This window comes from Canis lupus, chromosome 35 (genome assembly GCF_048164855.1).
Source record: "Canis lupus baileyi chromosome 35, mCanLup2.hap1, whole genome shotgun sequence".
Lineage (NCBI taxonomy): Eukaryota > Metazoa > Chordata > Mammalia > Carnivora > Canidae > Canis > Canis lupus.
In genome coordinates this window covers 5,542,010-5,555,365 of record NC_132872.1, presented here as the reverse complement: position 1 = coordinate 5,555,365, position 13,356 = coordinate 5,542,010, and the positions used below count along the sequence as shown (strand labels likewise).

At 38.6% G+C, this 13,356-nt stretch overlaps 1 protein-coding gene across 5 annotated transcripts in view; it reads right to left on the bottom strand.

The window, feature by feature from the left end:
- HSPBAP1 (HSPB1 associated protein 1) overlaps window positions 1-13,356 on the bottom strand; it is a 64,034-nt gene that overhangs the window by 37,927 nt on the left and 12,751 nt on the right. For 2 of the 5 annotated variants that reach the window (XM_072812041.1, XM_072812042.1), the window contains exon 2: window positions 8,329-8,514. In XM_072812041.1, the coding sequence (XP_072668142.1) occupies window positions 8,329-8,514 (186 nt within the window). Of the gene's footprint in view, window positions 1-74; window positions 199-7,845; window positions 7,936-8,328; window positions 8,515-13,356 lie in introns of those variants that run through there. The other 3 variants (XM_072812043.1, XM_072812045.1, XM_072812044.1) reach the window with 3 other exon arrangements.

The following is a 13,356-nucleotide window of genomic DNA, read 5'->3' as shown; positions in this document are numbered from 1 at the left end:
TATTACACTGTCTTATGAGTTTTTAGTTCATAAAATTCAATCCAACTGATCGAACTGAATACTAAAGCCATTACTTGAGACACTTATCCCTGGGGGGTACAGTAGGAGGCCAGTTTTCACAGGCATGTCTGCATTGCAGCCTCATCAGGGGACTTTGTTCTCTGTCACAGCAAGTTCTGTACTTTAAAAAATGAAAACCTAAAAGGGCAAAAATTACATATGAGAACTGTTACTGTCAGGAGAAAATTACAATGAATGGAATGAATGTAAATGACAGACTTTTACATTTACAGTGATTTCAAAATAGAATCTTTTGAATTTTTCCTTCCTGGAAGTAGCACACAAAAGGTGTTGTTTTCATTCTGTTATCACGACAATTTCTTTCTGGGTAGTAGAGTTGTTTTTCTTAGTTTATTTTCTGCAATGCAATTATTCCTTTCTAACTTCATTATTATTGTTCTTTCATTTAACATTGAAGTAGCTCAGGCAGCTGCAATTTTCATCCCACTTACTGTCAACATGTTAGGTTAAGAAGCAGCTCAACTAAGCTCAGGATTTGGAAGTAGTGTGTAAGTTGAACTTGCTTCTTTTTTTTTTTTAATTTTTATTTATTTATGATAGTCACACACACAGAGAGAGAGAGAGAGAGAGAGAGAGAGAGGCAGAGACACAGGCAGAGGGAGAAGCAGGCTCCATGGACCGGGAGCCCGACGTGGGATTCGATCCCGGGTCTCCAGGATCGTGCCCTGGGCCAAAGGCAGGCGCTAAACCGCTGCGCCACCCAGGGATCCCTGAACTTGCTTCTAACTCTCATAAAAGGGAGTCCTAAAATATTTTTTTGCAGAGCAGGGAAACAAATATTTCTCCATTTTGTTAGACTTCCTCATTTTTCAAGCAAGAAAACACTGCATGAAATGTAGGTACTTTTGACCATCACTGCATACTTAGGCTTATTTCTACAACTGCTTTTCCCAAATTACTGGGCCAGCTGAGGTATAGTATTGCCACTGGGCACCTATGATCCAAATGAATTTGATTCAGAATGGTTTCTTTTTTTTAAAGATTTTATTTATTTATGAGAGACACAAAGAGAGAGAAAGAGGCAGAGATACAGGCAGAGGGAGAAGCAGGCTCCATGCAGGGAGCCCAATGTGGGACTCGATCCCGGGTCTCCAGGATCACACCCTGGGCTGAAGGCAGCACTAAACCACTGAGCCACCAGGGCTGCCCAGATCCAGAATGGTTTCAAAGAGCTATGAGATGTCATTATCTGCTTCCTAAAACAAACTAAGAGAAACATACAATATTATTATTATCGCAAGCATTCTAGAAAAACTCAAACCAAGACCTTAAACAAAAATAAGAAATACATTCAATAGGAAATTAACAAGGTTATCACTGATTGTAAGATCAAATGCCTGTCACCCTAGAAAACACACAAGAACAAACTAAAAACCTACATACACCAATAAATGGCTGGATAAAAAATACACATACAAAAATAAACGGCTTTTTAAAATCTACCATCACAACTAGTTAGAAAAATTATAATACATAAAAATATTTTCCTTCCTAACAGCTTAAAAAGTTTATATTTATTATATTTTAAGAAATTTGTAGATCTATATGAAAACCCCAAGTCTTTTTACTGAGAGATAAAATGAACCTGCTAGGTGATAATGACATGTTCTTGCATAGGAAGATAACAGTATTATCACAAGGTAGATTCTTTCTGAATTAATTTACAGCACTTAACGAATTTTCACTTAAAATCTCAACAGGGGGCAGCTCCAGTGGCTCAGCGGTTTAGTGCTGCCTTCAGCCCAGGGCCTGATCCTGGAGACCCAGGACTGAGTCCCACATCGGGCTCCCTGCTTGTAGCTTGCTTCTCCCTCTGCCTGTGTCTCTGCCCCCCCTCCCCTCTCTGCATCTCTCATGAATAAACAGTTAAAATCTTAAAAAAAAAATCTCAACAGGATTTGCTTAATATGAGTACATTATTTAGCTCTAAAATTCATTTAAAGGAATAAAATTCAATAACATCTATGAGGAAGAGGATCAGGGAAGACAAGTTGTTCTTTCAAATATTAAACTATATATCAGTTGCTGAAATAGCATTTTAAAAATGTTTTACTGGCGGGATCCCTGGGTGGCTCAGTGGTTTAGCGCTTGCCTTTGGCCCAGGGTGCAATCCTGGAGTCCTGGGATCGAGTCCCGCGTCAGGCTCCCGGCATGGAGCCTGCTTCTCCCTCCTCCTGTGTCTCTACCTCTCTCTCTCTCTCTCTCTATCATGAATAAATAAATAAATCTTTTAAAACAATGTTTTACTGGCTTCAAAACTGATAGCTCAATAGATGGTCCAAACAATAGGTGCTGGAAGTTGTAAGAATACAGTAATATAATTAAGAGGATTTCAAAGTCGGTAGGGGAAAAAAGGATTATTCAGTAAACAATACTAAAATAAAAGGTACGGTTATTTCCAGCTTAACTAAAAAAAGTCAGTGAACATCATATATCAAAATAAATATGGAAAGGATAAAGAGTAAAATGTAAAAAGGAAATCAAGCTATTAGAAGAAAATATTAAGATATTTATTTTCAAGATACAGAAGGGAACTTCTAAGTAAAGAATAAAATGTTAGTGAAATAATAGTTCATTGGACTATATAAAGTATCAGCAGATTTTTTCTAAAAAAAGATAAATCTCAGGGCTCCTGGGAGGCTTAAGCGTCTGCCTTAGGCTCAGGTCATGATCCCAGGGTCTTGGGATCAAGCCCCACATCAAGCTGCCTGCTTAGCGGGGAGCCTGCTTCTCCCTCTGCCTCTGCCCTTCCCATCCACACTCCCAGCTCATGTTTTCATGCACTCTCTCAAGTAAATAAATAAAATCTTATCTTTTTCTTTTTAAAAATATTTTATTTATTTATTCATGAGAGACATGGAGGGAGAAAGGCAAAGACACAGGCAGAGGGAGAAGCAGGCTCCATGCAGGGAGCCCGACATGGGATTCGATCCCGGGTCTCCAGGATCATGCCCTGGGCTAAAGGCGGTGCTAAACCACGGAGCCACCCGGGCTGCCCAATAAATAAAATCTTAAAAAAAAAAAGAAATTAAAGACAAATCTTGGTTTGGGCAACGGAGTGGCAAAACAGACACCCTTGCATGTTCTGAAAAGAGAGTAAATGGAAACTACTTTTCTGCAAAGCACTCTGCCACAGGTACCAAAAGCCTTCATTCTTTTACTCCACAAATATCTGAGTGCCATTAGGTGCTCAGCCCATGGCGAGGCCTGACCCTGGCCCTCACAAGGTGGCCTTCTTGAACGGAGGAGAGACAGTAAACAGTTATTTACTTACAGACTAACCACGTGATTCTGAGCTAGGGGCTACTGGGAAATACAAGGTACTCAGAGTTAACTGAGTAGCTGCACCTGATTCGGGAGGCAGAGGTATGTGATCAGTAAAGACCTCCATGACAAAATATTTGAGCAAAAATCTGAAGGAAGAAGAGGAGTTAACCAGGGAAAGCTGCAGTAAGGGAAAATGGGAAAGGAGAAAAGAATGGCTGGACTCTAGATGTAAAAGCCCTGAAGAAAGGAGAACCCAACCTCTGGAAATACAAAAGCTGAAAAAAAAATAATAAAAAATAAAAAAATAAAAAAATAAAAAAAGCTTGTTTGGCCCGAGCTCAGGGAGAGGGATTAAGCTGATGAGGCAAACAGAGATCTCTATACCACACACAAATTTTGACCTTTAGCCTAAGGATTACGGAGGCCATTTAAGGGTTGTAAGCAGAAAAATAGGATGAGATCTGTTTTTTTAAAAAAACTGTTTCTGGTTTCAGTATGGAGCATGGCCTGGATAGGAAAGACAGGGGAGGGCAGCCCCGGTGGCTCAGCGGTTTAGTGCCGCCTTCAGTCTAGGGCGTGATCCTGGAGACCCGGGATCGAGTCCTACATCAGGCTCCCTGCATGGAGCCTGCTCCTCCCTCTACCTGTGTCTCTGCCTCTCTCTCATGAATAAATTGAAAAAAAAAAAAAAAGACAGGGGGTGCAGAGGGACTATGACAGACTACTGCAACCGTGTTGCTGAGAGAGAGCAGGGTGACCCCACCTGGAATGAGAGAAGGAGGTAGATGGTACATATTTAGGGTATAAGTCACAGGGTCACCAGACACCACTTTAGGGACAATCAGATGACTCAGAGGTTTCTGGTATAAGAAGGTTCATGCATCATGCTGCTTACTCATAACATTTATACCCTTTGACCCAGTCATTCTCTTTCTAGGAATCTATCCTAGGAAAATCATCAGAAACTTGAACAAGATTTATTTTCAAAGATGCTCACTTACAATCTTATTTATAAATTTGAAGCTTCCAAGTAATCTAAATAGAAAAAATTTAATTACGATACTAACATACAACAGAGTATTAGCCCTTTATTTTTTATTTATTTATTTTTAAAGATTTTATTTATTTATTCATGAGAGACACAGAGAGAGAGAGAGGCGGAGAGAGAAGCAGGCTTCATGCAGGGAGCCTGACTTGAGACTCGATCTTGGGTCTCTAGGATCAGGCCCTGGGCTGAAGGTGGCACTAAACTGCTGAGACACCCGGCCTGCCCAAGTATTAGCTCTTTAAAAACCACATTTGACATCAAGAGAAGGGCACCTGGGTGGCTCAATGGTTAAGCATCTGCCTTAGGATCAGGTTGTGATCCCAAGGTCCTGGGATCAAGTCTTGCCTGTAGCAGACTCCCCGCAGGGAGCCTGCCTCTCCCTCTCCCTATGTCTCTGCCTCTCTCTCTGTGTCTCTCATGAATAAATAAAAATAAAAATAAAAAAATAAAAGTCCTAAGTCTGATAAAGTTCTGATATCCAGAATATATAAAGTCCCCTACACACAGTGGTTTGACTTAATGATTTTTTGACCTTATGATGGTGTGAAAGTGATACATATTCAGTAGAAACTGTACTTGAAATTTTGAATTTGGATCTTTTCTCTGGCTAGTGATATGCACTATGATACTCTCTTGTGATGCTGGACAGTGGCAACAAGCAATAGATCTCAGCCAGACCATTACAAGGGTAAACAACAGATACACTTGCAGCCATTCTGTACCCATATAATCATTCTGCTTTTCACTTTCACTACCATATTCAATTACATGAGCTATTCAATACTTGATCAAAACGGCTTTGCGTTAGATGATTTTGCTCAACTGTAAGCTAGTAAGTATTCTGAGCACATTTAAGGTAGGCTAGGCTAAGTTATTACATTTGGTAAGTTAGGTGTATTATTATTATTATTTTTTTTAGATTTGGTTTATTTATTAGAGAGAGAGCACGAGCAGGCAGAGGGGCAAAGGGAGACAGAGACTTCTCACTGAGCAGAGAGCCTGATTCAGGGGTTGATTTCTAGTACCCCAGGATTATGACCTGAGCTGAAGGCAGATGCTTAACCAACTGAGTCACCCAAGTGCCCAGTTAGGTGTATTAAATTTCAAATTTGATTTGAAATATTTTCAATTTATGATGAGTTTATCAAGACTTAATCCCATCATAAGTTGAGGAAGATCTGTAAAGATTTTTTTTTTTTAAAGATTTTATTTATTTATTCATGAAAGACACTGAGGAGAGAGACAGGCAGAGACATAGGCAGAGGGAAAAGCAGGCTCCATGCAGGAAGCCTGATGTGGGACTTGATCCCAGGACTCCAGGATCACACCCTGGGCCAAAGGCAGGCACTAAACCACTAAGCCACCCAAGGATTCCTTGTAAAGATCTTTTTTAAACTCAACAACAAAAAGACCAAAAAACCCGTTCAAACCAAAAACCACCTCAATTAGAAAATGGGCAAAGGACTCAAATAGACATTTTTCCGAAGACATACACATAGTCAGTAAACACATGAAAAGATGCTCAATATCATTAGTCATTAGGGAAATGCATATCAAAACCATTATGAGGTAACACTTCACACCCACTAGGATGGCTGGAATAAAAAATTGGTAAGTATTGGCAAAGATGTAGAGAAATTAAAACCCTCATACATTGGGGTAGGAATGTAAAATGGTTCAGCTGCTTTGGAAAACATTTTGGCAGTTCCTTAAAAGGTTAAAAACAGGGATCCCAGGGTGGCTCAGCAGTTTAGCACCGGCCTTCTGTCCAGGGCGTCATCCTGGAGTCCCGGGATCAGGTCCTACATCAGGCTCCCTGCATGGAGCCTGCTTCTCCCTCTGCCCATGTCTCTGCCTCTCTCTCTGTGTCTCGTGAATAAATAAATAAAACCTTAAAAAAAAAAAAAAAAAAGGTTAAATACAGAGTTACTGTAGGACTCAGCAATCCCCCTTCTAGGTATAAACCCAAGAGAAATGAAAACATATATCCATATAAAAAAACTTGCTCATAAATGTTCATAGCAGCATTATTCATAATAGCCAAAAAGTGGAAACAACCCACATGTCCATCGACTGATGAATGGATAAACAAAACGTGATATGTACATATAATGGAGTATTATTCAACAATAAAAAGAAATGAAGTACAGATTTATGCTACAACTTAGATGAATCTTGAAAATATGCTATGTGAAAGAAGCTAGAAAATATGCTATATGAAAGAAGCTATACACAAAAGCCATGTATTGAATGATTCTGTTTATATGAAATAGGCAAATCTATAAGAAAAGAAAGGTTGTCAGGGAGTAAAGTGGAATGGAGAGTGACCGCTTAAAGGGTACTGGGCTTCCTTATGGGGTGATGAAATGTTCTGGAATTAGATAGTGATGATGGTTGCACAACATCATGCATATGTTAAAAGCACCGAACTGTACACTTTAAAATGATAAATTTTATGTTATGTGAATTGTACCTATTTTAAAAAAAATTATCTTTAGTAAAAACAGAGCAGTTGCTCACAACTGCAGAGAACTTCTACTTTCTTTTTCTCTTATGTTTAAGTATTAGCTTGAAAATGTCAAATCACTGTACCTCATCTAGAAAATAGGCTTATAATAGAACCATTCTAAGAGATTTTGAAGAAGATTAAAAGAATTAATACGTATAAAGCACTCAGAAGAGTGCCTGACACAATAGCTCTCAATAACTATTAGCAATTAGTAGTCATGTTGTATTTGGAGTCTAACCAGGGTATGAAAAAAATTATAGCTCCTATTTATCTCAAAATTATTGTCTAATAGACATCTCAGTGGATGGGAGATTTATTTGACTAAAATCAAGGAAGTAAGAGCATAGGCTGAGTTTTTATGGGCCTTTTGCCAGTCTAGCATTTAATTTTAAAACACAGTAAGATTTTGATCTGTGATTAGAATGAGATTTTAAAGAGTTTTGCTTATTAATCCTACTGTTTCTGCCATGAGTACAAGGGGGTTCTAGATACCAAAAACCAAATAACTCTTGAGAGATACATGAGAAGGTCAACAGGAGAAAAAGAAGCTTGGAGAAGCTAGAGGGAAGCTGGGTAATTTTCTAGTTCCTTCTGGGTTAAAATTAAATGCTAGACTGGCAAAAGGCCCATAAAAACTCAGCCTGTGCTCTTACTTCCTATATTCATAGAGCCACTTCACAGCAATGCTTCAAACACTGTGAAATTGTAGACTACCAACCTTGCCCATATTTAAATAGAAGTTAAACACTTCTAAAGCCATTCAATGGTTATGGATTCCTTTAAACAGCACTCTTTCCTTTTACTATTTTTAGAATTAACAGCAACTGCTTTATCTGACTATAAGGCAAAATATCAAAATGTTACAAGTCTCCAGAGAAAAAGAAGAGGCTGGCAAATTCTAATTGCTTAAAAGGATGAAAAGAAAGACAGCTTTACATACTTTTCATATTGATGCAGAACCACAGAGGTCAGGCGGCTGATGGAGCAGAGATAAAATTACAACCAGGAGCAAGCAGTATATATATAGTGCCTGAAGCCACAAATAAAAGGACACATTCTACATGAGTAAAAAGCAAAAGGGACTATAAGCTTGGTAATAATCTTTTTCAGTCATAGGGGAACATAAATAATAGCACGTTAACAAATATTAAGTTTTCTACCACATTCAGTGAACCATGATACATGAACAAAGTTATAAGGCTATCAATTGCATAAGGTTATCAACTACAGGCATAGTACATTAAAAAAAAAAAAAAAAAGTCTTAACACAAACTGTTCTCCTAAAACCTCCAATAAAACTTTCCCATCTGCAAATGGTCAAAAACAGGATTAGAAATAAAGGATTCTCTAGACATAAACCACTGCTAAGAATGTGGGAATGCTACTGAAGAGATGTTATTATTATGATTGCTTGTAGTCCTACCTGTATCTGTTCTTTTCATTCCCATCCTGAACCGGATCTGCTTGTCATGAAGGACCTCAGAAAGGTGCTTAGCAGTCCAGTGGTGTGCTGGCCAATCAAAAGCCATGTTACAGAAGATTGCAGGTTGTTGTAAAGACATTATAATTTCTTTTGCTTTCTCTGGTGTAAAAGGTTTGACACGTTCACCTGGGGAGAGAAATAGAGTGATAACTATAAAGTTATTTCATGTAATATGAAGGAAAAATAGCTAGTATCATTTCTATTATGGTAAATCTTTCCATGCAATTATACTACATTTTATACTTCGTTTATTACTATTTACATAAATATTTAACCTCAAAAACCATAATTCTTAAGTGATATATTTTTTTTAAGATTTTATTTATTTATTCATGATAGACATGGGGGGCGGGGGGCAGAGACACAGGCAGAGGGAGAATCAGGCTCCATGCTGGGAGCCTGATGTGGAACCCGATCCTGGGACTCCAGGATCATACCCTGGGCCAAAGGCAGGCGCTAAACCGCTGAGCCACCCAGGGATCCCCTTAAGTGATTTTTCTTATTAAATTTTAAGTGTTGGAAAATATTTATAATTTTCAATGTCAAAAAATGTTTTTTTTTAATTTATTTTTTATTGGTGTTCAATTTACCAACATACAGAATAACCCCCAGTGCCCGTCCCCCAATCACTCCCACCCCCTGCCCTCCTCCCCTCCTACCACCCCTAGTTCGTTTCCCAGTTAGCAGTCTTTACGTTCTGTCTCCCTTTCTGATATTTCCCACACATTTCTTCTCCCTTCCCTTATATTCCCTTTCACTATTATTTATATTCCCCACATGAATGAGAACATATAATGTTTGTCCTTCTCCGACTGGCTTACTTCACTCAGCATAATACCCTCCAGTTCCATCCACGTTGAAGCAAATGGTGGGTATTTGTTATTTCTAATAGCTAAGTAATATTCCATTGTATACATAAACCACATCTTCTTTATCCACTCATCTTTCGATGGACACCGAGGCTCCTTCCACAGTTTGGCTATTGTGCACATTGCTGCTATAAACATCGGGGTGCAGGTGTCCTGGCGTTTCATTGCATCTGCATCTTTGGGGTAAATCCCAACAGTGCAATTGCTGGGTCGTAGGGCAGGTCTATTTTTAACTCTTTGAGGAACCTCCACACAGTTTTCCAGAGTGGCTGCACCAGTTCACATTCCCACCAACAGTGCAAGAGGATTCCCTTTTCTCCACATCCTCTCCAACATTTGTTGTTTCCTGCCTTGTTAATTTGCCCCATTCTCACTGGTGTGAGGTGGGATCTCATTGTGGTTTTGATTTGTATTTCCCTGATGGCAAGTGATGCAGAGCATTTTCTCATGTGCATGTTGGCCATGTCTATGTCTTCCTCTGTGAGATTTCTCTTCATGTCTTTTGCCCATTTCATGATTGGATTGTTTGTTTCTTTGGTGTTGAGTTTAATAAGTTCTTTATAGATCTTGGAAACTAGCCCTTTTTCTGATAGGTCATTTGCAAATATCTTCTCCCATTCTGTAGGTTGTCTTTGAGTTTTGTTGACTGTATCCTTTGCTGTGCAAAAGCTTCTTATCTTGATGAAGTCCCAATAGTTCATTTTTGCTTTTGTTTCTTTTGCCTTCATGGATGTATCTTGCAAGTTACTGTGGCCGAGTTCAAAAAGGGTGTTGCCTGAGTTCTTCTCTAGGATTTTGATGGAATCTTGTCTCACATTTAGATCTTTCATCCATTTTGAGTTTATCTTTGTGTCTGGTGCAAGAGAGTGGTCTAGTTTCATTCTTCTGCATGTGGATGTCCAATTTTCCCAGCACCATTATTGAAGAGACTGTCTTTCTTCCAATGGATAGTCTTTCCTCCTTTATCGAATATTAGTTGACCATAAAGTTCAGGGTCCACTCCTGGGTTCTCTATTCTGTTCCATTGATCTATGTGTTTGTTTTTGTGCCAGTACCACACTGTCTTGATGACCACAGCTTTGTAGTACAACCTGAAATCTGGCATTGTGATGCCCCCAGATATGGTTTTCTTTTTTAAAATTCCCCTGGCTATTCGGGGTCTTTTCTGATTCCACACAAATCTTAAAATAATTTGTTCTCTCTGAAGAAAGTCCATGGTATTTTGATAGGGATTGCATTAAACGTGTATATTGCCCTGGGTAACACTGACATTTTCACAATATTACTTCTGCCAATCCATGAGCATGGAATATTTTTCCATCTCTTTGTGTCTTCCTCAATTTCTTTCAGAAGTGTTCTATAGTTTTGAGGGTATAGATCCTTTCCATCTTTGGTTAGGTTTATTCCTAGGTATCTTTTAAAAAAGGCTTTCCACTATATTTAAATTTTTAAAGACACCATTTTTTGAAAATTGCATTTCCTAAATAGAGGCTTATATATGAAATGCTGATGGGACTACTCTAGAACTAGAGCTGCTGGAGTCAGGAATAATTCTACTTGTCAAATATCATGTGTTTACCCCAAAAGACTACTGAATTCCTATATCAGTCAAAGGGGTGGGGAATGATTGTTTTCATTTCAAGATTTAAAAAGATAAAAGATATACTATGACAGGTATCAATGTTAATCATTGACATCAATTGTATCTATAAACAGTATAAGGGATATGTAAAAATAAATTTTGTGACTGAGTACTTCAATAAATTTCACAGAATCATAGACTGTAAATCCTGGGTTGGATGGTAATGATAAGTATTTGCTAAATAAAAGAACAAGTAAGTTTCTCCTTAAAGACATCTTAAAATGGAAGTTTTTTTTGGGAAAGTCAAAACATGCTTCATACTGATTCCTGATACATATGCATATATCATTAGCATATGATTCTCTAAATTTATGATTCTCTAGAATAATCAGCTAAAGCCTCTAATTCATTAACTATTCTTAAGGCTTGTTTTTAAAGAAAATGAAAAACTTTAAGTCAACTTGGCCTCTTTTCTCAGACAAGGGCAAACACTCAGAATCCTTCCCCTAAAACTTTGATGAAAGTAAGCAAGACATTTGAGGACAGTCTGTCACTGTCTACACATTCAGGGCTCCCAGGTGAGGAGACATGTGGACATTCAAGAGGGGAAAGGCAATAGATGCCCTGGGTGGCTGGGTGGGGCTATGTGGAGGGAGGAAGAGAGAAGGCACCCTTGGGCCCCCAAGTAAATGAAGCCCCAAGTTCATAGGTAAGTGCTGAAGAGCCTGTAAGGGAAACAGGATGTGACCAGGAGCAAAATTTTCTATCTTTCCTTGAGATTCTTGTTTTCAACTTTTGACATGCTTGATAAATTCACATTAGGGGTCTAGACCCATACTCGCTGATAAATATAAGTACAAGGTTACCTGGATCATGATACACCAAATCTTCCTGGACTTGGAGTGTCTGGATTCCATGTACATGGAAAATAGACAAGCTGCATTTTTATTATATATTTTGTAAGTTTTGCTAGACTACAAGAAACTGTAATACATTCAAGATAACACTCTGTTGTTTGTGGCATGTAAATTAGTACTATCCTCTGGCAAACAACTGGAAAAGTGAAGCAGAAATCTCAGATAACCACCCATTAATCTAGTAACTCCTGTTATAGGAATTTGCTTTTAACAAAATCATCATCAGCTACATGCATATTTATAATATATACGTATACACATAAAATATCTACTACCATAATATGAAAACTAAAAATATAAACAGCTTAATATCTAAAAATAGAAAAATATTTACTGAATATTACTAAATATTATGTAAATTTTTCCCATGGTACATTATACCCATCAGCAATAAAAATGAGGGCTATGTAGAAATGTGTGAAGATGTAGAGACTGGAACTGACTCAGAGCTACTGTACTAGCCAAGTAAGAAGTATTACAGTAAGGCCCTGAACAGCAAGGGGTGGCAGTAAGGAAGGCAGAGATGGTGGAGATATAGAAATACTAAGAGATTAATATCAAAGACTATTACAAACAAAGACATGTGGGGTGGGAGGAAGATGGCAGCCATAAGGGAGACTGAGGGTTTCTAGACTTTGTGACTTGACATAAAAAAAAGTTAGGAGCAGCAGCTCATTCTGGAGGGAAGATGAAGAGTTTGGTTTTGAACATCATCATCATCATAATATATTTCCTTTACCATTTGCCATTTACATACATGAAAACTGCTCATCTGATCTCTAAGAAACCTATAAAACATAGGCAAAGAAGGCATATCATTTCCATTATCCAAAGGAAGAATAGGAAGCTCAGATGTCAAAGTTTAACACATCAGTGATGACCTGGAACTACAGGTTAGGTTCCCTGATTCCAAGTCCAGTGCTCTTTCTACTGCATAATCCTGCTTCCAGAGAATTCAAACTGTGGGACCTATACCAGCATTACAGACTCAGGAGAGAGAGTGTAATCTGGAAAGAGAATTAATTTGGGAAAGCTGTAGACCCATTCATGGATAATAAATCCATGTGTGCGTTGGAGAGAGGGAATGTTGTGGTTTGTCCCCATGGGCAGGGAGTGGTGGGGTAATACCTGTAGTAGACACTGCTAGTTGCCTACCTTATCCAATACCACTCTCTCTCTTCTTCCTTATTAACACAACTCTGGACAACGAGTGTGGCTGAAAAATTACAATTCCTACACTTCTGTGCAGATACAAGTGGCCAGAGATATATCTGGAAGCTGCCAAGTCAGTCTTTTTGCTCTCAACCTTCTCTCTTATATTTTGCCTGGAAAACAGACATAATGGTTAGCCACCTTGAGAGATCAAAGAGAGGACCAGGGGGCCCCTGGCTGGCTCAGGTGGTAGAGCATTTAACTCTTGATCTTGGGGTTGAGAGTTAGAGCCCCACATCGGGCATAGAGATTACTTCAAAAATAAAAAAATAAAAAAGGCCCAGGAAATTGCAAACCTCAGCTGAAAGAATGCAAAAATGTCCATCTTTGTGCCACTGAACCAATACCAGCAAAATTCTGCCTCCTAAATCCTTTCACATATAAAAAT